The following is a 26,808-nucleotide window of genomic DNA, read 5'->3' on the forward strand; positions in this document are numbered from 1 at the left end:
GGCAAAAAAATCAACGGGCATATAAACACAAACACTTACTTCAGCAGATTAAAGAAGCCATTAAAAGGGTCAAGTCTTTGAAATCGATAAGCCCATACGGAATAGCAATGCCGATGCTATAACACCTTGGGCATAAGGGCATCAGCTACCTAACGAATGTTTTGTACTTATCATTTAGGGCCTTGTCATGCCAGAATAATAAAGAATGGCATGAATAGTACCAAATTCCGGAAGCTCAGCTAACGGAGATGAGTCATATCTATCATTTATTTAAAGACAAATATTCTGTTAGCCAGCCATCGGCATGACCATCACTACCACCCTGTCAAACACCATTAACACCCAGATATATTGCCGACTAAACCAACCTAAACTTCATCATGGGACGATGATCATGGTACTTGACCTGTCATAAATTTTTGACACAGTCAACCACCGCGCATTATTCCAAGAGGAATAAGGAAAAATCTCCATACGCACTACGATGAGATACGGCACCTTCCAACTCAGCCGGTTGTACCACATTAACATAAGGAGGTCTTATGCTAATCTACACTAAGTCGGGAAGTAGCATCGCGAGATCAATATACTTTTGCTTTAACTAACTAGTAAGTCAATTGGTATAATATTGATGTTTATAATAAAAACTATGCCGTCTGGTCTAATGCTGGCGCAGAAGCTGACTAGTGTGTTATTTGGTATGATCCTGAAGCATATAATGACTAGTTTGTCAGCAGGTATGATGCTGATGCTGATACTGGAAATTGTCATTTAGTAGGGCAACGCCGTGCCAAAAATACGAGTTGCTAATATGGAAAAAATACAGAATTCTAACAAGTTGTGATTTTTGGCAGTTTTCTTCTAGTATACAACTAGTAGGTTTGATTGCAGGGTAGGAGTCATCTACGAGTAAATTTGTTTCTATGCACAGTGTAATATTTGCATGAACGCCTTTATATAAACAGTTACAAAAATAACTATATTTATATAGTATATTATATGTAAACATACATATGTACGACATACATAACTATGTTTGTATGTATATTAGTTATTAAGAATGCTGACTGAATACTTAAAGGCGCGATTACTAAATTACTATCATGGCTTTGTCAAGTTAAACTCCTTCTATTATCAAAAGCAACAAGTTACGTTAGTTAGGGAGTATAAACATAACATGTCTCACTATTGCAGATTTGGGGAGAAGTTTTAGGTGAATGAACTTTTTATTAGTAGTAAAATTGAACTGGCTGTCCTGTAAGGGCTGTGTTAGCAGCTGCAGTCTTAAATTCACTAGAAGAGACGAACACAGAACACGATGAGCCGTTACTTTCTGCATTTCTGAACTTCTTACAGCTGCTTAAACTAAGCAGGCCGGTAAAGGATGGTTATTGCCATATCGTCATTTTGTGAAGTTTTGCAATTTATTTTAGAAGTTTAGTCTTTTAAATGTAATAGTAAGTGTTTCATAAATTTAACTAGAGAAATGTGTGCTTAATACATAATGATTTGTTTCAGATGCCAAAGCGAAGTGAAATATGGAAGCACTTTAAAGAAAGTCGTGAAGAAAACAAAATGAAACGCAAATACTGCCGAATTTCCATAAGTGTTGCTGGCGGCATATATGATATTTAAATCAGTGAGTGAGTAGATTTGACATCCGAATTGAACTATTGAACTAGTTCAATTGGCTGAACAATAGTTCAATTAGGTGACCGAACTAGGAGCCAAAATAACTAGTTCAATGGACTGAACGAACTAGAAGTGAACTAATCTTTTCATTGAACTAAAAAATCCAACTATATTATATTTCATTGGAAATGGTTTTTTCCTTGCGAAGATATATATATAATAAATTGGAAAAACGTGATTACTCAGTAACTCAAGCAACTAAAATACCTAAGTTTTATAAGTTAATTGATAAACTGACTACTAATAAAAATTTTCTAAGGAAATTAATTGAACAAATACTATTGGTTACGAAAACAAATTAATAACTAAGTTAGAAAATTTGAATCTAAAGTGTCTTTATAACAGGAAATCGGACGTTCTTGGAAATGCCCGTGACATCGCCACTTTCTGAACTAAACGTTTTTCCTTGTTTCGTAGGGCATAACTTGAAATGGTGTTGATCTTACATAGTTTTATTATAGCATTGAATATTTGTGGGAGAAATAGAAGAAATCGGGTTGGGACCACACCCAGACTTTCACAAGGTTCGCGAACGGATATGATAGACGCTATATATGTGCCAAAAATTACTTTGTACCAATGCTATTTTAATTCAATAAAGTATCATTGTACCATGAAATTTAAAATAATGCAAAGGTGTTCAAAATAGGTGGGATTCTGCCCCTTTTTCACCAAACATTGACTTACATTTCGAAAGGAGCCATAACGATAACTATTGTTGTTAGGAATCGGTACAAAATTGGGTTAGGGACGAAGCCCACTTGTATATGCGTGTAAGATTTTTAAAAGCATCGTAGAAGAAAACAAACTCTCCATAACGTATGCTTAAACTTATAAAAAAAGAGATCCAAATTACATTGCGATGTCTTAGCCAGGACTACCTACTCCAGCTCGGAATACTCTTCCTTTTAAGTTCTTCATGAAATATCTACGAGCAATTACTTTCCGAAACCTACCTACCTATTCACAAGCAAAGCAGGAGTTGGAGTATGTAATCTATATTGGAGTACTAATATGACAAAAATGGCACACATAATTAAACCAATATTTGGAAGGGTCTCTAAAAGAACCCTCTATTCTATATATAGCAAATATTACTAACAGAAAAATGCATGAGGTCAAACAACTTTCATACTCTAATGAATTCTAAAAAAATTTAGTGAATTTTAACATATCATTAAAACATAACAAATATTTAAAACCGAGCACGAGATTATGTAAATAATGCAATAACAAAAATCTCCTTACGCAATAGAAAATAGCTGTACAACAACAAAGACTATGCTTCGCCCCTATTGAAATTGGAAAACAATGTCTCAAATTGTGTTATTAGCGTAAAAATGAGATAAGTTGAAACCTTTGAAAACATTACAGAATTGCCTGTCGATGACTACGTGGCAATATATGTATGCCATTAAATGTTTCACTTTTTTCAGGTTTCCCCTAATAAAAAAAAATAGTTTTGTTTTCAATAACCACGATGACAGTTTATTATACCTTTCATGAAAATAAAATGGTATTTTAAGTTTGTCATGAATCTCAAAATTGTAAGTGCTTAAAAGAAAATAGATGGACCCACCAATAAGTACACCGAAATGATCAGGATGAAGAGCCCAGTTAATTTTTCCATGGCCGTCTGTCTGTTTGTATGCAAGCAAGTCCCTAATTTTTGAGAAATCTTGGTAAAATTTGGTGAGCAGGTATATTTAGGTGTCGGATTAGACATTGGTCGGAACCGGCCGGATCAGACCACTATAGCATATATCCCCCATACAACCGATTTTTAAGAAAAGAGGATTTTTGTCATATCTTCCTCATTGTATCAGAGTGAAGCTTCAAACTTCACCAAATGCCTACGTATATAGCATATATTGTTGTCTGAAATCGTAGAGATCTGTCGTATATAAGGTATGTATCCTATACAAATTGTTCAGATAAGAAAATTTTCGTAATTTCTCCCCATTTTAACAGATATTGTTGTCTGGAAAAATTGAAGAGATCGGTCGTATATATAGCATATGTCCCCTACAACCGATTGTTCAATTCGGGGCACGTCAGTTCAAGATCAGGCTACCATCGACAAGGTCTCTCTTATTTAAACGGTTATATTTAGCTTAACTTGACAGGGTGGACGGCCGGTCGGCACGAATTTTGTAATTGAAATTTAAGTAACTTTCCGATAAGCTACAAGCTTGAAAATTGGAGTAAAGTTCAGAACCCGATGACAATGCAATAATAAGAAAAAAACGCCGCTAGGTGGCGCAAGGATCGATATATTTAAAAAAATCGTATTTGTGGTCCGATTTAGTCCATATTTGGAACACATAATACATACGTGAATAGAAAGCGACCTATGATGTCCGATTTGGCTCATATTTGGAACACATAGTGCATTCAGCTCGGTAAAAGTGACATCAAAATATTTTGGAGTTGGAGGAGGGACAAGCAAACGTGGCGCAGAGTCGAGTAAAGTCTTTGGAACGATTATGTATTGAGGAATTAGATTGTAACAAATTCTTAGGAAAGAGTCCTTGTAATAATGAATCACTAAATGAACTAAATAGAATGAGAAATAATAGGCAATTAAATAAAGACTAAAAACTTGAAAATAAGATAATTAAAAAAAAAAATTAAGTTAAACGGTTTTATTGAAAACAATACTTAACATGAAGTTATAATAATACTGAAAGCTAGATAACAATTAGGTAGTTCCTAGGTACTAGTCATCACACTCCTCATCAATCTAGGGTGTTGATCAGACAGTTAAATAATAGCATTGGACGCGAAAAATTTCTATTGATAGTCATATATAAGACCAACTGAACATTAGTAAGGTTATGATACGCCTCACATTTTTAGAAATTTCACGCGCCCTACGCCTTTAGTTAATTGTCTGACGAACGCCCTAGATTGATGAGGAGTGTGATGACCTAATTATTATCTAGCTTTTAGAATTATTATTACTTCATGTAAGTATTGCTTTCAATAAAACCGTTTAACTTAAACAATTTTTTATAATTATTTTATTTTATAGCTACAATTGTAACTTCTGTAGTTTAAAATTGAAACCCAGTTATGTTCACTCATGTTCACAAAGATCGGTATAAACTAAATTTTTAAACAATTTGGGTTAGTATCAGAAGAAAATTGTAAAAAATGGCGTTTTTTAACCGAATTCTGAGACAAGGCCTTCTTCAAAAGCTTTCTGAGATATGGGCATTTTCGATACCACAGTCTCACAGTGGCATTTCTGCTTCGTTTAGACGCAAATAAGTAAACATTTTCAAGTAATTTTTTTTTTTTTTTTATTTGAATGCAGTTTGTTTTTAAAATGTCCACAGTATATAACGCTAATTATCATTTCTCATAATTATTGTTCTTCATTGAATAATCTGCTGTCAAACTGTGAGTTGCTGACGACGCGCTAAGTAGTGCAATTTACAGAATTGAAATAACGCGTGGTTTAACCGTCTTGTTCATGAATAATTTTTCTTCTTAGTTCGCATGGCTGGGAACACGGGTACCGCAAGGCAGTTCATACGTGAGAACTACTAGTGGTACCTGAGTATCCCATCTATGAGAACTAGTAATAAAAAACTAATTTTAGTAATAGAAAATTAATTTATTAAAAAAACATCTTTATGAAATTATATTTGAAAAAATTGTCTCTCCTTTTTGTAGAAAACTTACTCACATACGATGCCACAAAATTTTAACTCGTTTTTATTTGTAGATTATTTAAAAATGGCTTTTGAATATGTAAAAGGTACCCGGGTACCCATCTATGCACAGGACTGTTAAAACTAAATAAAACTTTGTGGTGAAATAAAAGCTAAAATATTTTTTGGTTATTTAAAATCTACACGTAAATATATTAATTTGCAAGTGTTCAAAAGCTTTTTGTTTGTGTAATTTTTTTTACTAAATTATGAGTTTGTAATGTGTGTTATTTTATGCTGAAAATATATAAAACCGTGAAAGAAAAGCCTGCCAAAAGTTTGAACCACGCTGTACCACAATAATTTTTGAATTTATACAATAACTCAATATTATTGCATATAACTCAAATGATTCTTCATCCTCCTAGGCCTCCATTTTGATATAATGACGATCACAAAGATGGAGTTGTATGAGATGTGGGTTGCAGAACGTGGCCAAAAGCAAAAGGATAAAACCGTTTTAGACCACATGTGTACTGTACGAGGGATTGTATGATGAATGCTTCAGTAGAGCTCGAATTTTTTTTATCAAACTTTGTATGATGTGGATTCAAGTGAATTACATCAAAATTAATTTTCTTGGAAAGTTTGCTTCATGGTTTGAAGAAGATAAGAAATTTAAATATAGGTATGTTCAATTGTGAACAAAAGAACAAGATAAGGCTAGAAGAAATTTGTTATGTGGGGTAAATTCAAAATTTTTGGAGGGGTGCAACTCCCAAACGCCCCACCCCCCTTCGCCTATCCTCACTGATGGGAGGTAAGCATACAAACATATACACTTGTTCTGAATGAAATATATTAATTTTTCAGTGAGTTATTAATTTTTCGCGTCTAAATCATGCAAAAATGACACTGTGAGTCGTGATAGGGCGATATACCACTCGGAAGCAGCATGTAGTACAAAAAAGTTTCAGATAAACGCTCAAACTTTTAACCGTGAAAAACTATGGGTTCCTAACTCGACAAATTTTGGGCACCAACAAAATATGTTACTCGACAACTTAGAAACATATTTGGCCTATTTATATCTTAACTTAAAAAAAATTATCATACAAATATTTTGTGAAATTAATAAAATTGCACTTGCTTTTATATTAGACTACTTACTGCGTTTTATTTACTGATGAAAATTAGAAAAGTTCTGAACTAGTTTGTCTTCCGAAACACTTTAACACTTTTACGGTTTCAATGTTGACTGTGACAACACTTAGACTGATCTGATATTTTGTCTGTAGCAACACAGAGGCGCAAACGATGCAGCAGGAAAATGAATTACTTTTTATTAGCTTTAATTGTGAAATACCAATATTGAGCGACGCAACACAAATATTAAAAGGGGAAGACACTGCACGGCACTTTCCACAACAAATTAAATTATTATTTAATTGTTTTATTAACATTCACTTATGACCACTTATGCACCTTAAAAAAACGTTAGAGTAAGTAATTAATATATAAATTGTTTATTTTCATTAACCAATATCAATAAAGACACGCTTGTTAAATTTTAACTGCCACGTGCATTTATTTGAGGATACTTCAAGCTTTTATGTACTACAGCTAGGTCCCTGTGCGCACAGGGAGTGGTAACACACACACACAAGTAAACAATTTTCGGGTTTCCCCTTTTTAGTAACTTTTTCAGATGAAAATATTTTGTTTTTTTGTTTTTTTTTTTTTTTTGTATTTTAAAATTGTCACCTTAGTTCCTTAATGCTGCACTCAACACGCGTATATGTTTATGTATATATGTACTTCCAATGCGAGTGACGTGCTTATGCACCTTTGATATAACAAAAAAAAAACGAAATGTCATGCGCTTTTCTTCCACATCACTACGGCGATGACTCCTGAATGAGCTTAAAGGCGCTTTGTTGCGATAATTTAGCAAAAATTATACATCCAAGGATATAACTACATACTTAAAAACGTTTATTTGTATGCTAATATATGAGTGACGCTGCGTTAATTGGCGTGACGAAACATTCAATTTCTGGCGCAAAATTCTCTAAGGAGTTCGAGTCCTTACGTTACAAATGCGCAGTAACACGTTCGCTTACCCGTCATTCACAATTGACGAGTTGACTTTTTTCGAGTCAATATGTATGCACATATTTATTAACAGCTCGTCTTAATTTGACTGATTATAATTAAAAATCAAATGAGAAAACAAAAAACGACAAATATTATCAACGTATACTTCATAACAGTTTTATAGTTGATTCGAGTCATTAACTATTTTATGGTTTCCATAGGCAAACAAGGCGGCATTTGTTCATATTGCATGTTTATTGTGGGGGGGGGGGGGGGGGGGAGCGAATGTATAAAAGTGGCTAGACTTAAATTCAAGTACTACCGGATTCAAAACAGACAGCCGTATTCCAATTTTATCTATCACAAAAAATTTGCACACAAAATTTTATTTCCTAATGAAGAGCAAAGGATGCATCCAAATGTATGCAGGATTTAGTTGAAATAATCAACCAACTCGTTAGTTAAAACTGAGAATTTGGAAAAATCAGCTTTCACGATGTAACACCTTCCAATGGACTAGGGTTGATCCATTTCGCCGTGACTAGAATTTTGGTCTACTGAATCAAACAAGTCACGTCGTGATTGACGGTAGGAAAACCACTAGAGTCATAGCCGAATCAATCTATGACCAGAAACTGTAGCCGAGCAGTGTTACACTTCCTATACAAGCAAGAGGCTAGCCTTATTGGACACAGGTATGAGGTGACGTATATTGCATAAAGAAGAAAAGTGAACTAAAGCAGGGCTCATCGAACGGGGCTTATCGTTTTTTCCATTCATTTTTTTCTTTCAGAAGAGAAAATCATACCAGCTTATTCGATTAAAGGTGGACAGATCACGACATTCAGTAAAAAGGGATGCGTGTATATATTAACTAATATTTAGCTAAGTGCTGAATTCGTCCATGAATAACGGATTAACGGACTTCGATCAACTCATTTTATTTTGTTGATTTTCCGACAGGGTGGATAATTGATGTCGGTGACAGTGATGATGGCGCAACGGAGACCAAACGAAACCAAAATTTGACAACGGATGACGGAAAATCATTCAAATATATGTATATCGACTTCGATCATTCTTAGGGTGAAATTCTGGACAGCTTCTGAATCTTTAAAATACTACTTCGAAACCATTTCAGAACAGTTGTTGTTCCTGATTCTGGAATCGTTCCAAATCGGTCACGAAATAGACTTGATGTTTTCGAATTAGTTTGGAAATTAACCAGAAGTTGTCCCGAAATTTCGCCTAAAATAATCCCAAATAAACCTCAGATTGTCCAAAATCGGTTTCAAATAGTCTCAAAAAGATTTTCCCTTAATTGTACCTTAAATAATCGGGTAATAGTCCCAACATAATCCCAAAATGGTTTTGGGGGTATTCCCAAATATTTGAGAAACGAAATGGTTGGATATGTTTATAAGTGCCGTTTTATTCACTCTTAATATAAATAACCCTTTTACCGCTCACCATTCAATTAGAACTTGTTGTAAAAAATTCTGGAAAACTTTGAATGTTTGAAGTTGAATAACAAAAGCCCCTCCACTGTAATGCAGCTATGTGCAGCATCTATCATTTTGCAAAGAATCAAGGTTTCAGATTAAGAAATCTCATCAGCCGTTATCTTGGTATGCTGAACCTCTCCTCTGATATAATACATGGTTGTTGTTGTTGTTTTAGCAGTGAATAATAATAACACATGATAACTGGGTGTGGTACACAAAAGGTACCCCAAAATCTTGTTTGCGGTGTACTGGTGGAAAGGCGGGTTTTGGGATCAGCTAAGAAAACCTTCTTTGGTACTATACAAGGCAGGGTGGTGAGATCAATCCGCACAGGAATCGACGCCAAAGCCACAGCCGAACTTCTCGAGTTTACTAAAAGCGTGCTATTGCTGATGATTGGATGTTTATAAAGTACAATGAGCATTCATAGAGTGTGCCTGAATATTGAATGGTACAATCTTTGGAAGCTGTATTGTCGTTTTGCCTCAGCTGAGTATCTTCGTTATCTGCAGCAGCGAATACGAAAATAACAGTGTCAATGTTATCAAATTTTGTCAAAGGAGTTCTTCTTTTTCTATTTTCGTTAATTTAAGAAAACAAAAATTTTGTAACTGAAGTTACGTAAACCAATCCCAAAAACTTTTTTGAAAAAATTTGAGTATTCGAGACGGTTTTTCAAAATTTTCTTAATTTTTTTTAGAATTTTCTTAATTTTTTTGAGTATGCAGTTTTGTAGCCCAGTCAATTGTATTCTAACGAAGAATAATTTATAGGCGTATTTATTTTTAACAATTTTTTTCAGAGCGTGTTTCATATTTTCTTCTAAAAGAAGGGCACATAGGTTTATATTTTAAGTGGGAAAAAATGTGAAAAACAAGCGAATTTTGAGAGCCTTAACTTGTACTTTTTCAGAATAAAATTGATTGGGCTATAATATGGCATACTCACAAAAATCAGAAAATAAATGAAAATTTCGAAATTATTGTGATATTTTATAATGCTTTCGAATTTTTTCGAGATTGCTTTGCATAGTTTCAGTACAAAATTAATAAAAGTTTTCCTCATAAATTACCGAAGCAAAAAATGAATTTAACAAAATTTCACCAAATTGGACTTCTGTTTTCCGGTTCGCTGCTGCACATAAGTACACCTGCGAGTGAAAAAATTTAAACAAATGATTTAGCAAATGTTGTCAGCTAATTTCTTCTTAATAAAAAAACGAAATAACAAAAACTATATAAATTATTTTCGAAACTGTTTACGAAACAATTAGAATATTAGAGAAGTTTTTAAAAATATTCACAAAAAATTTAATTCAAAATTTTGTGCGTAAGTTTTTAATATCTTCGCGAATTTTCAAATTGTTTTAGAAAACTTTTTAAGCTCCAAAAGCTTCATGATTAGTCTTAGAATTTTAGAAAATTTTCGAAAATAGAATTTTTTTTAAATTACCGAAAACGTAAAAAGAAGAAAATGACTTATAAAATTTGCTTAAAAATATTTGCTGCTATTTCTTTCCTCGCAGGTGTTTGTATCTGGCCGATTTTTATCGAATAGCACCATATTGTAGTTTATATGAAAAAATGTAGAAAGCACATCTTTGATTTCTGTTAGAGAATAAGTGAGCCTAAAATATTTTACACATCAACTCCCGTGAACGCGTTTATTATTTTATTATTTACCGGCCATGTGTGTGAATTCTCAAAGGCACTGTAAGTATCACTTCTAACTCACTAAAATATTCACCCGTCAAAAGTTCACTGGTTTTTAGCTCTCCGACTACTTTTCCGAGGTCCGTACACGTTGCCTAATTGCGTTCAACTATATTCAATATATATCTTCACATTGGCTGTCTGCGTGTATCCAGATATTGTCAAATGCGTTATCTTTTTGTAGTATTAAAACGCTGATAAACGTTACAGCAATTTGTCCACAAGTATCCCGTTATATTACTTTTTCCTTATTTGCATGGACATATGGATATAAGCACTTTAGGGTGCGCATAATTTTTCAACTTTCTAGTGCTCCTGCAAATAACTAAAGTTAAATAGAATGTTGAAATTGAGAATCCCTGAGGAACTATGCAGTATCCTTCTTCGTTTTCTAATTTGAATACTTTGCGAGTATGGAAATCTCAAAGGCTGAGGTAGCGCTCAATCAAGGATAGACCATGGTCATTTGCTAGAACTGAATTCACACACATATGGCCTAAAGCGGAAGTAGAAAAGGCTTACGGACTGCAGTAAGCGAGAGCACGCCCTTTACGGCACGGCGATCAGTGAATAGTGATCGCCAATAGTTGAGTGGTAGTACACTGAAATAAATGGGCTAGTAAAATCAACAAATCGGTTCTGTTGTTCTTGACTTAACGGAGATTCGACCGAGTTCTTTGTCAAGCGAACAAATTAGTTTAGTAATTTCAACAGAAGAGAAATTGTCGCTCTTAAGATAACAAAATTTTGTAAAATTGACAGATTCCTAATCAATCTAACTGATTTTTCTGTTAACACAACTGATCTTACAGGTCATTTCAACGGCGATCAACTGTCAATACATGAGCAAATTTCAAAGAAAATTTTACGCTCACTGCGCTCTCTACTTTGTACTTATGTATTCTGTGTACTATATGTATACACATACTTACGTATGTATATGGCGGCCGCCGTGGTGTGATGGTAGCGTGCTCCGCCTACCACACTGAAGACCCTGGGTTCACACCCCGGGCAAAGCAACATGAAAATTTTAGAAATAAGGTTTTTCAACTACAAGAAAATTTTCCTAAGCGGGGTCGCCCCTCGGCACTGTTCAGCAAGCACTCCGAGTGTATTTCTGCCATGAAAAGATCTCAGTGAAAACTAATCTGCCTTGCAAATGCCGCAACATAGGCACTTTCATACAAAGCTGTCGCAACAACTTTTTTGTTCATTTGACTACTAAAACGGTCAATTACGAATCAACGATTTGCAGTTGATTCAACATCTTGTTGCGATGGATAAAAATTGACAGAAATTTCGGTTGAATTGACCCGTATTTTGGTTGATTTTACCAGTCTTTTTCTGCCATTGTAGATGGCAACAGACAACGCGGAGCAACAGAAAAGTGGCTGAGGACCGTGGGGTGCGCACAAAAAGAAATACAAATGAACTAATTTTTTTCAACCATCTAAATATAGCCCATTCCTTTCATTTAAGCCTGCTCTTAGCGCTTGTACCGAAAGAAAAAAAACTGCTAAAATATCTGAATTACGGGTTACTTCCAGCAAATACCTGTTGAATCAACTTTGCATATGTTATTGATTTTGAATTGACCGTTTCAACAATCAAATCAACAAAACATTTTTATCGAGCATAAGCCTTAGCTGTGTCAACTTAAAAATTATTACTGTCACCATAAGAATACCAGAGAAAACTGCTAAAATAACAGATTTAAGTAAACTTTAGAATAATACTGAACGCTGGTCACCATCGTCATAAGAACAAAGTAGTGAGCGCCGTGTGCATGAGATTGTCTTTAAAATTAGTTGATGCTTTTGCATAATATTGGCAAATTGTTCAATGTTGCAATGTCCAATGAAATCAGTCAATTCAACAAAAAATTTAGTACGATTAATTGAGAGTCTGTTATTTTTACAAAACATTATTAACTTGAGACCAACAGTAACTCCTCTGATGAAATTAGCTAATAAATTTGTTCTCTTGACGAAAAACTTTGATGAATTAATCCAAATGCGATCAATTTTATTAAATTTTTGTTATTTGTTTCGTAGTTATTACCGGCGTTAATGTTTTTGCTATTGAAAACTTTAATTCGAGCTCTAGGCCACACAAATATACATATATGTATATCAAAAAGTCGAAAAACGATTTAGATTTTGAGTATGCAATATATGATTTTATTGTTTTCGATATTTCGACCTCATTTTGAAGTCATCTTTAGGAGCATTTGATTGTTTCTTAACGACGACAATAAAATCAAATATTGTATACTCAAAATCAAAATCTTTTTTGACTTTTTGATATGAATATATATTTCTGTGGCCTAGAGCTCGAATAAAAGTTTTTAATTGGAAGAAAAGTAACAAAGATATTTAAAAACAAGTAAAGTCCTCGGCTGTTTCTGTTTTATTTTTATAAAAGCGGTATTCATGTATAAATTGCCGTGCATCGTGAACTGCCAAAATTAAGTATTGAACATTTGAATATTTGTTTTCTTTGGATATTTCATTTTTGTTCTGTAAAATATTTGAAAAATAAAATTTCTCGACCTTTTTTTGTCCCCAACGTGCCCCAAAGCGTACCTGCTGGCGACGAGGATTAAGCTGGGTCGACTTATTAACCTATATCGCGCCATTGATTTTTCGATAGGTTTTGGGCTCAGAAAAAAAAAGTTCCACTAAGCATACCCAAAAAAATAATTTTCGAGCCTGCAAAATTTGAGTTTTTTAACTTTTTTCTTTAAAATTTTCATGTATACCCTGTCCGACTCAAAATCTGCTAAAAACTTTGGCGATAACAGTAGTTTGAAAAAAAAAAAATAAATATTTTTTGGGTTTTGAGGAGTGTTTTGGTGAAAAAATTTATTTTTTTGCCATTTTTTTTAACGGTTTCTTCAGAAACGTGCAAAAGTGTTGCCGATGAAAACGAATTTGTCTCATAGTTCCTATCCCACTTAAAATTTTGCGTAAAAACGTTGGCATTAACAGTTTTTAAAAAAATTTTTTTTTTGTTTTTGGGACTTGTTTTGGTCGAAATCGATTTTTTCATTTTCAAGGCTCTAAATCATTTTTTATGTATATATTTCCGTTAGACCCATCAATAAGTATACCAAAATTATCAGCTTACGTATTGGGCATAAATGGTTGTCTGAAAAAATCGTCAAGATCGGACAACATTTACCACCGTTTTTAGCGCATGAATTGGAACTTGGAACTAAAAATCGATTTCGACAAAAATATGTCCGATCTTCAGACAACCATCTATGCCCAATACGTAAGCTTGTGGTAAAATTTGATGTTGCTAGCTGTTAAAATGGGGTAGAAATGGCGAAAACCCTCTTATTGAACAATCGGTTGTATGGGAGGTTTATGCTATAGTGGCCCGATCCGGTCGATTCCGACAAATGTCAAATCCCCCACCAAAATATGCCCGCTTACCAAATTTCATCAAGATATCTCAAAAATTGAGGGACTAGTTTGCGTTCAAACAAACGGACAGACGGACATGGCTAAATCAACTCAGCTAGTCCCCTGATCATTTTGGTATACTTATTGGTGGGTCTGACGGAAATATATACATAAATAAATATATATATAAATGATTTGGAGCCTTGAAAATGAAAAAAAATCGATTTCGACCAAAACAAGTCCCAAAAACAAAAAAAATTTTTTTTTTAAAACTATTAATGCCAACGTTTTTATCGCATAATTCTAAGTAGGATAAGAACTATGAGACAAATTCGTTTTTATCGGCAACACTTTTGCACGTTTCTAAAGAAACCCTTATACAAAATGGCGGAAAAATAAATTTTTTCAACAAAACACTCCTCAAAACCCAAAAAATATTTATTTTTTTTTTTTCAAAAACTGTTATCGCCAAAGTTTTTAGCAGATTTTGAGTCGGACAGGGTATACATGAAAATTTTAAAACCAAATGAAAATTTTAAAATAGGTCTTGAAAAAAACCTTAAAAATCAAAGAAAAAAAAGTCAAAAAACTCAAATTTTGCAGGCTCGATATCATTTTTATACTCAGTTGAGCAGAGCTCACAGAGTATATTAACTTTAATTGGATAACGGTTGGTTGTACAGGTATAAAGGAATCGAGATAGATATAGACTTCCACATATCAAAATCATCAGTATCGAAAAAAAATTCGATTGAGCCATGTCCGTCCGTCCGTCCGTCCGTCTGTCCGTTAACACGATAACTTGAGTAAATTTTGAGGTATCTTGATGAAATTTGGTACGTAGGTTCCTGAGTACTCATCTCAGATCGCTATTTAAAATGAACGATATCGGACTATAACCACGCCCACTTTTTCGATATCGAAAATTTCGAAAAACGGAAAAAGTGCGATAATTCATTACCAAAGACGGATAAAGCGATAACACTTGGTAGGTGAGTTGAACTGATGACGCAGAATAGGAAATTAGTAAAATTTTGGACAATGGCCGTGGCACCGCCCACTTTTAAAAGAAGGTAATTTAGATATTTTGCAAGCTGTAATTTGGCAGTCGTTGAAGATATCATGATGAAATTTGGCAGGAACGTTACCCCTATTACTATATGTATGCTTAATAAAAATTAGCAAAATCGGAGAACGACCACGCCCACTTTAAAAAAAATTTTTTTTTAAAGTCAAATTTTAGCAAAAAATGTAATATCTTTACAGTATATAAGTAAATTATGTCAACATTCAACTACAGTAATGATATGGTGCAACAAAATGCAAAAATAAAAGAAAATTTCAAAATGGGCGTGGCTCCGCCCTTTTTCATTTAATTTGTCAAGGATACTTTTAATGCCATAAGTCGAACAAAAATTTACCAATCCTTGTGAAATTTGGTAGGGGCTTAGACTCTGGGACAATAACTTATTTCTGTTAAAAAGGGTGAAATCGGTTGAAGCCACGCCCAGTTTTTATACACAGTCGGCCGTCTGTCCTTCCGCTCGGCCTTTAACACGATAACTTGAGCAAAAATCGATATATCTTTACTAAACTCAGTTCACGTACTTATCTGAACTCACTTTGTATTGGTATAAAAAATGGCCGAAATCCGACTATGACCACGCCCACTTTTTCGATATCGAAAATTACCAAAAACGAAAAAAATGCCATAATTCTATATCAAATACGGAAAAAGGGATGAAACATGGTATTTGGATTGGTTTATTGATGCAAAATATAACTTTAGAAAAAAATTTTGTAAAATGGGTGTGACACCTACAATACTAAGTAGAATGAAATGAAAAAGTTCAGCAGGGAGAAATAAAAAACCCTTGAAATCTTGGCAGGAATACTGTTCGTGGTAATATATATATAAATAAATTAGCGGTATCCAACAGATGATGTTCTGGGTCACCCTGGTCCACATTTTGGTCGATATCTGGAAAACGCTTTCACATATACAACTACCACCCCTCCCTTTTAAAAGTCTCATTAATACCTTTAACCTGAAACACATTCTAGAGTCACCCCTGGTCCACGTTTATGGCGATATTTCGAAAAGGCGTCCACCTATAGAACCAAAGTCCACTCCCTTTTAAAATGCTCATTAACCCCTTTCATTTGATACCCATATCGTACAAACAAATTCTAGAGTCACCCCTGGTCCACCTTTATGGTGATATCTCGAAAAGGCGACCACCTATACAACTACCACCACTCCCTTTTAAAACCCTCATTAATGCCTTTAATTTGATTCCGATATCGTACAAACATATTCTAGAGTCACCCCTGGTCCGCCTTTATGGCGATATCTCGAAACGGCGTCCACCTATTGAACTAAGGATCACTACCTTTTAAAATACTCATTAACGCCTTTCATTTGATACTCATATCGGCCAAAAAAATTCTAGAGTCATCCCTGGTCCACCTTTATGCCTATATCTCGAAAAGGCGACCACCTATACAACTACCACCACTTCCTTTTAAAACCCTCATTAATGCCTTTAATTTGATTCCGATATCGTACAAACAGATTCTAGAGTCACCTTTGGTCCGCCTTTATGGCGATATCTCGAAAAGGCGACCACCTATACAACTACCACCACTCCCTTTTAAAACCCTCATTAATGCCTTTAATTTGATTCCGATATCATACAAACAGATTCTAGAGTCACCCCTGGTCCACCTTTATGGTGATATCTCGAAAAGGCGACCACCTATACAACTACCACCACTCCCTTTTAAAACCCTCATTAATGCCTTTAATTTGATTCCGATATCGTACAAACAGATTCTAGAGTCACCACTGGTCCGCCTTTAAGGCGATATCTCGAAACGGCGTCCACCTATTGAACTAAGGATCACTACCTTTTAAAATACTCATTAACGCATTTCATTTGATACCCATATCGGCCAAACAAATTCTAGAGTCACCCCTGGTCCACCTTTATGGTGATATCTCGAAAAGGCGACCACCTGTACAACTACCACCACTCCCTTTTAAAACCCTCATTAATGCCTTTAATTTGATTCCGATATCATACAAACAGATTCTAGAGTCACCCCTGGTCCGCCTTTATGGCGATATCTCGAAACGGCGTCCACCTATTGAACTAAGGATCACTACCTTTTAAAACCCTCATTAATACATTTAATTTGATTCCCATATCGTACAAACACATTCTAGAGTCACCCATGGGCCACCTTTACGGCGATATCTCGAAAAGGCGTCCACCTATAGAACTAAGGCCCACTCTCTTCGAAAATACTCATTAACACCTTTCGTTTGATACCCATATTGTACAGACGCATTCTAGAGTCACCCCTGGTCCACCTTTATGCCGATATCTCGAAAAGCCGACCACCTATACAACTACCACCACTCCCTTTTAAAATAATCTGTCATACAAACACATTCCAGGATTACCCCCGGTTCATTTTCCTACATGGTTTTTTTCCCTTATGTTGTCACCAAAGCTCTCAACTGAGTATGTAATGTTCGGTTACACCCGAACTTAACCTTCCTTACTTGTTTTGGGTATGCTTAGTTGAACTTTTTTTTTCTGAGCCTAAAACCTATCGAAAACCCGATGGCGCGATATGGATTAATTTTCGTGCATGCAAATCAACCCAGCTTAATGAGGATATCTCAAAAATTAGGGGAGTAGATTGCGCGTTCAAACACGCAGCCGACATGACTAAACCAAACCAAATTGTGAACCATAACAATTCAGTGGGTCTATCTCTTCTCCTTTATGGACTGAAAATTTTGAGATGCGCGACAAACTTAATATTCTATTTCAATCACATGAAAGATATAAATAAGAAATAAATGGCTCCGAAACCCTTTCGACCTTAGCTTCAAATTGATGTATGCACTTTTGGAACTTTTTTCTTATGGGGATTGACCCAGTCTACTACTTACTTTAGTATGTATATGTGTATATCTTATTTATGCAAGCTGACTAATATCTTTGTTCATAAACAGCTAAACATGGACAAATGTGTGAGACTTTATCAGCGTTTGCCTCGTTACGCCACTATAATCAAGCAATTGACGGAGTGTTCAATTAATTTGTTTAAGGGTTAAGCGACTGTATCCTTTGTATACATATTTAACCCGCAAATGTAGATGTATATATCCGTAAAAAAACACGGCCAATGATGGTGTATTTTTGTAAATAATAGTTTTTTTAAGTTATAAATTACATAATTTTTTTAGCGAAAATGTTACAATAAATTACTTTAACGAACTCAAAATATTTTGTATGGTAAAAGAGAAAAAAATTCTGCAATAACTAAAATCACAATGGCACATACAACAAGTATGATAAGACCCTTGATTAGAGCGGGAAGTAATATTTTTCTAAATGATTTAAGCGGATTAGTTATCGGATTGAATGAGGTGTCGGGGCGTCTGTAAACAGAATTAAATATCATTAACTAAGCTACGAAAATAAATGAAAACCCAACTTACGCGGGATTAGCCAAAGCATTAGGTGGATTTCTGCCCACGCCACATGGATTTGTGGCCGCTTCTGCTTCTGTAAGCAATTCCAGTTCCAACTCAATTTTACCCTATAAATTAAGATATTCATAAATATTTAACAAATATTATTTCTGTAAGCAAGCTGAAGTTTGTTTTGTTCATTTACAGTTTGTGTGCGTAGTTGCTCTTTCAGTTTGTTATCCATGGATATTTGATCCGTTTGTGCGTACAATGGAAACCATCCACGTATGCGTTTTTTCTGAAATAAATTCACTGGTGGGCGATGCCGATGTGTAATACCTTGTAAACGAGCTAATGATTCGGGTAACTTGATACCGGCAAAATCATGGGTTAGTGTACAGTAACGAGGATTTGTACAGGGTTCTGGAAAGTTTGACAAATTTATCTCAAGCATGCCCAGGAAATCATTTTTCGTGATCAAATCATTATCCCAAACTTGTAGATAAAATGTGGGTGGATGTTTTACTTCATATTCGTTGAGTATGCCACTCTTCAATTTGACAACCATCTATAAAAAAACACAAGAATGTTTATTAGACTGGGTCGATTTATTAACCGATATCACGCCATCGATTTTTCAATAGGATTTGGGCTCAGGAAAAAGTTTCCAAAAAAATAATTTTCGAGCCTGCGAAAAAAAATGGCGAACGGGTAAATTTGTCTACCAAAACACTCCCCAAAACCCAAAAAATATTTTTTTTTTCAAAAAATTGCACACTCAGCATTTAGGTGATTCAGTTTTGAATTTCCCTACATATCAATACAAATTGATTACTCTTTCTGACTAAATAATGAGTTATCGTACAATTGAACAAAAGAAATTATCAAATATGAATACTTTTGATGATGAAAAACTAAAAGGCATTTTTCGATCACTTTTTGGAATCATTTTTGAAGTCCTTTAATGACTAAATTTTAACATTTCATCAAAACCAACAAAAATAATAATCAAATATGCTTACCTTTGATGATCAATAACTGAATACAGTTTTCCAATCACATTTTGGAATCATATTTGAATCAAATGTGTTTACCTTAGGTGATCAAAAATTTATAATCATTTTTCATTCAGCTTTCTGAATCTTTTATGAATATATTTGTTCAATGAATAATGAATTTTATATTTGTTGAAATTTTACTTTTCATTAAAAATTTTACATTTTTCACATACACATATTTTTTCAATCATGAAGCTAAGAAAAAACATATAAACATGTTATTATTTATGCAAAAGATATTCTTCAAGACAAAAATAATGTAATGCTGCTCGTGAACGAAGATTTCCCCAACCATTTCTCCCCTTCAGCTTCCCAGAAAATACACAATGATTGATAAATACATAGGTTGTGAGCTATTTGAACCCCAGGTAAGTGAAGCTATCTTGACATACTCTGGATACGGCTTCAACATCCCGTATCGTACCCGTATTTTAAGATGCAGACGATAATGCTGATGTTGGATGTTGTAGTCGCAGGTGTATATCGGTCAAGTTTGTTTGCGAGTTACCTTTGGTTCCAATAGCTTACTTCCGCATGCTTTCTTCCCCTGATGAAATAAGATTAGCATGTAGTATCTTATTTTGTATGAGATATGAAGAATAAATGCATGATAATCGCATTCAAAAATGATTCAAAAATCCCAACCAAAATGATTGAAATATGTTCACAAATATGATCGGAAATTGACGAGAAAAGCAGTAAAATATTACTCTAAAACTATTAAAGCTCAATTTTACAATGATATCAAATATGAATAAAAAGCGTTTCGAAATAGGAATCATAAATGATTATTCAAGAATAATCACATTTATGGTCAATTTTTCTCCCGACGATACGTTAATTTTCGAACAGAAGATGCTTTTAAATTTGAACGTTTTTAATCATATTGGGGTATGATATTTAAATATTTTTTGATCAAAATTTTCAAAAAATGTTGGCTGGGTGTTATCGCCAACGTTTTTACAACAGTTTAAAAAAAAAAAAAAAAAATATTTTTTGGAACAATATATTCACTATACCAAAAAAAAAATAATTTATGCTTGTTTTGTTTGATGGTGTATTTAATTTATACTTATTATTAAGAATTCATGAGCTTAACACTGGCTTATAATAATTGAATATTCAATTATTATGTTTTTCTAAGAGAAACTGAAAAGAAAGAAAGAAACATTTACTGGCCTATTGCGATTGTACTATTTCGAAAACCGCCACGTAATCATCATCAGGCAATTTCGTAATGTTATCAAAGGTTTCACAGCACAAGTGAGACGTTCTGCATCTATTAATTTGTGTACTCTGTAGATTTGTTTACAGAGCTTCTCATTCGCAACGAAAAAGAAACTTTACAATAACAAATCTAAAGACTACGCAAATTAATAGAGGCAGAATATCTCAATTGTGTTGTTAGTGTAGAAATGAGATAAATTGAATTAAGCAAGGAAACAAATACAAGCGGGATAGCCTAGAGGTTAAGGCAACTGCAGTTTCACCGTGTGATTCGCGGTTCGAATCTCGGTGAAACTTTTGATAACATTACGAAACTGCCTGATGATGGTTACGTGTCGGTTTTTGAAATGGCACCATCGCAATATGCCAGTAAATGTTTCTTTCTTTCTTTTCAGTTTCTCTTAGAAAAACATAATAATTGAATATTCAATTATTATAAGCCGGTGTTAAGCTCGTGAATCTATATAAATAAAAAGAAGTGTATATTTTGATTGTCACTCCATAACTCGAGAACGTACAGAAAGATTGCCATGAAATTTTAGGAAAGATACAGGAAGGAGAGATGATGGGTAGTTGATTTTGACATCCCAAATCGGTTTAGCCATTCTTGAGTTATGATTTTTTTTAGAAAAAATTCAAAATTTGAAAATTTGGTATATTAATTTGCCTATATTAGTATTTACGATCCTTTTTTCCGGGAAGTTAACCAGAGACGGACTGGGACTGGGATTAGAACTAGGACCGGGACTGAGACTCGGAGTGGAACTGGGACTGGGACTGGAACAAAATACATAACACCCTCTGGGACAGGCAATAAGGGATGAAGAAGAATGAGAAGAAGATGAGAGAAGAGAAAAGAAAGAAGTAGAAGGATACTGAGAAAGAAATAGAATGAGACGAATATGGGCAGAACAACGTCTGCCAGGTCTGCTAGTTCTTAATAATAAAAAAACTAATATTTTTTACCCACCCCAATGGTCATAGATATTAAAATATTTATGCATTAAATTTATAGTAGCGATGTTAAAATAATTATAGTTATTTGATGATATGCAATTCATATTATCATACTTATAGTTATAACAAGGCTGGGTAGCATGTGTATGGATTGCATATGTGCATACATATTTAGGTATATACAAACATTACAGTCACCTAAAAAAATATCACTAGATTTCACAACATCACATCGTATCAAGGTGACCAACTTCGAATCATGACACATCGTATACTTTCGTATGACATCACATATATTGTATCGCATTATCATACCATTTATCAAAGCGGATACTATCCAGAAATAACATCTCTGAACCTTACAACCCGTCTAATTACAGCATATCTTAGTTGTGATGCAATTTTAGACCGCACATCGCAGCACATCGTTTAAAATAACATCATCTTGCATCAAAAGAAGTCGAAGCACGTGATGTACAGTATCAAATATTGTATTGTATTGTATAGCATTGTATTGTATTTATTACACATTATTACACATTACTACATTAGGATAATGAAATCTTATAACAGTACAACAACCAGGTATTACAATTGAATTATAAATTTGTATATGAAGCGAAATATGCCTAAACGTTAATTTAAGTTACATAAATGAACAGATCAAAAAATATAAAAAAAACGAGTATAAGAAAGTAGTATAGAAGAAGTATAGAGAAGTAGTTTGAAATTATTTTAGATAGCCAATTTAAGTTTCAAGATTAGAAAAGTTGCTGTAAAGAATACGTCTATAGTTGTTTTGGTCTAGAGAGTTTCTCACAGAAGCAGGGATTGAATTCCAAAGACGCGTGGTATTGACAAAAAACAGCCTAGTCGAAGGTGCATAATTACCTCAAGTAGAGTTCGTAAATACATAAGATTACACTTAATGGAATGTCATCCCTTTAAATAGCAAACTCTCATAATTAAATTGATTTAATCACTTAATTGAATTTATTATTATATCACATCATGCCGTATCCAATCACACGACACATCCTTACATCATAATACAGCACAACATAAATGTCACTACAATACATCATATTGCTCGTATCACATTCCATTACATCACATCATAACAATTTCTCTGTAACTGCATTACTTTCATCACATTACTTATGTCATTATATTATCATAAGATTAATCATGATGACAGTTTACATAGCCTAATACATTAAATAACAATATTAAATCACCTCTCTTTGTTAGTTATATCACATCTGAGCACATTGTGACATTCCAAAATGTTTCACATCTTATCGTTTAATATCATACCATATAACAACACAAAAAATCAAAACAAGTAACTTTGCGCCCAATACTGCTCACGTACAGTTAACAATTAAATAAGATTCCACTATGATGATATCACCTTAAATCACATTTCCTCGAAATAATATTTATTTAATCACATTGTTAAATACTTATTATATCACATCATCTAAAACGAAAAATGTCTGACTCTCGTTTTATTTTATGACATTTAACAGCATGTGGCGGCCACCGTGGTGTGATGGTAGCGTGCTCCGCCACCACACCGTATGCCCTGGGTTCACACCCTGGACAAAGTAACATCAAAATTTTAGAAATAAGGTTTTTTAATTAGAAACAAAATTTTCTAAGCGGGGTCGCCCCTCGGCAGTGTCTGGCAAGCGCTCCGAGTGTATTTCTGCCATGAGAAGCTCTCAGTGAAAACTCATCTGCCTTGTAGATGCCGTTCGGAGTCGGCATAAAACATGTAGGTCCCGTCCGGCCAATTTGTAGAGGAGCACGACGCAAATTGGAAGTGAAGCTCGGCCTTGGATCTCTTCGGAGGCTATCGCGCCTTACATTTATTTTTATATTAAGGCAATTCATAAGGTCTCCTATTCGCCGTATGTTGTACGCTTCAAACGACATTCTTGTGAATTGCCCAATTATTATACCATAATGTACAACAAACAAATGTCGCATTCTCGAATTATTTCATCACATATCGGATCATGTGACATATCGTTACATCATAAAACAGCCTATACTGCAGCTAATCTTTTTATGTGATTATATTTTTTACACAGTTTACAAAAACAAAAAAAAAACAAAAATCGTACGGAAATAATTTTTATCTACATAAGTTGATAACGAGCTGACACGTAAATCCTCTAACTATATTCTAATGTAGTTCTCATATTCTATCACATCACATCATAAAATTCTGTGAAATCATAAGGCAATAAGAGCACACCACACACCATATCTGGCAGTTGCCTTGACTCGCAACAATAATAAGAATATCTGCTAAATTAATACAACGAAGAATAACTCTTCGCCAACAAATTCTTCTTTAAATGTTTGTTTGTTTAATGGTGTGTTCAGTTTGTACTTATTATTAAGAATTCATGAGCTTAAAACCGGCTTATAATAATTGAATATTCAATTATTATGTTCTTTTCTAAGAGAAACTGAAAAGAAAGAAAGAAATATTTACTGGCATATTGCGATGGTACCATTTCGAAAACCGTCAACGTAATCATCATCAGGCAATTTCGTGTTGTTATCCAAGGTTTCACAGAGATTCGAACTGCGAATCACACGGTGAAACTGCAGTTGCCTTAACCACTAGGCTATCCTGCTGGTATTTGTTTGCATGCTTAGGTATTTCAGCTTTTCTCATTTTTACACTAACAACACACTTAGACATTCTGGCTCTATTAATTTGTGTGTTGTGTACATTTGTTTTTGTGATGTTTCTTTTTCATTTCTTCTTCTTTAAAAGAACTAACTAATTGAAAAAGTCCTCTCTCTTCTAAAAAAATATCACAAGTTTCTCATAACACTGTGTGATACCAAAAAATACCTGGTAATTAGAAAAATAATAGATCTCGAAGCTCTAGGAATGACTGCATACAAAATTATCACCAGTAACCCCAAAAAGAATAAAATTTGATCGTATGGCTTTTATACTCTCAGTTTGCCTCGTTCACCTATTTTTCCCAGGGTCTAGAGTGTTTGAGAATAGTCGTTTGGAACAAGTGCTCATTTATTGTTTGGTTGGTTGGTTGGGTGCTGTGCTGCTCGGCTATGGAGCCGGGTCCAAGTAGCGCTCTAGGCGCCATTTTTAAGCACTTTCTCCTGGAACCAATTATATTTTTTGGCTGATGTACCCTGCGTATTGTTTTACTCAAACCACTTGTTTAAACCAATATACCTACTGATGTCCTTGATGCGGAAGTTTGACACTGCCCCTAAGTCCGGCAACACATAGCTGCCTAGAGTTCGGGACCGTAAATTTGCGAGCCCTGGGCACTGGGCAGAATAAATGAGTAACCGTTTCCTCTGCACCCTCCTGTCTACAGCTCCTACACCTCTCATTGTAGGGGATACCCATTCTACTCGCGTGTAGGCCAACTGGCTAGTTCCCTGTAATAGTGGCCGTGATTCTGTATATTTCCTTCCTAGACCTATTTAGTAGATCATCGGTTCTTTCCTGGTTGTACTCTGGCCAGATTAATTTGGTGATTCTACAGGTGCCCGTAGATACCAATCGCGTATTGCTATTTTCCTAAGATAGGTGAGAATGCCTCTTTTAATTGATGTGAGTGGTAGATGCACCGTGACTGCTTCCGTAAGGATGTGTACGGTAATTCTAGCACTTTGAGCGCTGCTTGACTGTCGGAGTATATGACAACTTCACTGTCTATCCGGTTCTGAAGCAGGAAGATGGAGGACCTCTCTATACCTTGCAGCAATGCTTGGAAGATACTAGGCTGTGTTTGGAAGACGGATAGGGATTGCGCCATTTAGTTGGTTGGAGAGACACCTGTGCCGACGCTACAGTCCATTTTGGATCCGTCAGTGTAGAGTAAGGTGGCCCCCTCCCTGCTAACTCTGTCGGCCGACCAATCCATTCCAGAGGGTATCTGCACCTTGTACTTCCTGTCGAAGAGCCTTGTTAGGATGTCACTGTGGCCATTTCGTTTTTCTTTCCAGCATCTAGCCTCCCTTAGCCTGATCGCTGTATATCTGATGTGGAGGGCCAGTGGTAGCAGGTTAAGTATAACATTTAGTGCGACCGTCGGCCACGATCGAAGTGCACCTGTTACCCCTGCGCATGCTGCCCTTTGTATTTTGTCTAGTTTTTTAGTGTTGTATTGCTTGTCCATGGCAGGCCACCACGCTATGGCTACGTACGCCAGGATGGGCCTGATGACCGCGGTGTAGAGCCACATCATAAGTTTTGGCTTTAGTCCCCAGTTTCTGCTGACTATTCCCTTGCACGAGTAGTATGCGATATACGTCTTCTCTACCCTTTTTTCGATATTGGTTTTCCAATTTAACTTGTTGTCTATTACGACGCCTAGGTACTTAACTCTAGTTGAGAGCGAGAGTTTCGTTCCATCTAGTGAGGGCAGTCAAAATGTTGGTATTTTCGTTCTGTTACTGAACAGTATCAGTTCATTCTTTTCAGTTTCTCTTAGAAAACATAACAATTGAAATTCAATTATTATAAGCCGGTGTTAAACTCATGAATTCTTAAATATAAGTATCAGTTCTGTTTTGCTTGGGTTGATGTTGAGGCCGCACGATGCCGCTCAGGTGTGTAGCATGCTTAGCGCACCCTGAAAGATGTCGCTTAGCGTGGAGGGAAAAGCCCCCGAGACTGCAATAACCACGTCGTCTGCGTATGCTACTGCCTTAACAGCATTCTTGTCGAGCTCGAGTAGTATCTCGTTCAGTGCAATGATCCAGAGTAGTGTCGAGAGGACGCCGTCCTGGGGTGTACCTCTATACACTTTCCGGGTCATTGTCACTCAGCCCATATCCGCTGGTTCTGTTTTCCAGCATTGACTGAGTCCATCAACAAATCTGGTTGTCAACTCCGGCCCTTCGCAGGGCTTCCACAATTGTGCCAGTTTCCATGTTGTTGCAGGCGCCTTCTATATCTACGAAAGTTGCTAGTGTGAATTGTTTGTAGTGT

The 26,808-nt window shown here is 35.0% G+C and overlaps 2 protein-coding genes across 2 annotated transcripts in view; both read right to left on the bottom strand.

The window, feature by feature from the left end:
- Positions 1–6,799, bottom strand: part of TrpA1 (Transient receptor potential cation channel A1) — a 201,784-nt gene extending 194,985 nt beyond the window's left edge. Inside the window, exon 1 of the mRNA XM_067788778.1 lies at positions 6,522–6,799. The gene's annotated coding sequence lies outside the window, so the exon portion shown is untranslated. The remainder of the gene's footprint in view (positions 1–6,521) is intronic.
- Positions 6,800–18,371: 11,572 nt separating this feature from the next.
- Positions 18,372–26,808, bottom strand: part of mfr (misfire) — a 30,262-nt gene continuing 21,825 nt past the window's right edge. The window contains exons 18-20 of the mRNA XM_067792018.1: positions 18,773–19,135; positions 18,595–18,695; positions 18,372–18,534 (exon numbers count right to left, since the gene is read on the bottom strand). Coding sequence (XP_067648119.1) covers positions 18,372–18,534; positions 18,595–18,695; positions 18,773–19,135 — 627 coding nt within the window. The remainder of the gene's footprint in view (positions 18,535–18,594; positions 18,696–18,772; positions 19,136–26,808) is intronic.

The sequence above is a fragment of the Eurosta solidaginis genome, chromosome 5 (assembly GCF_040869045.1).
Source record: "Eurosta solidaginis isolate ZX-2024a chromosome 5, ASM4086904v1, whole genome shotgun sequence".
NCBI classification, from domain to species: Eukaryota; Metazoa; Arthropoda; class Insecta; order Diptera; family Tephritidae; genus Eurosta; species Eurosta solidaginis.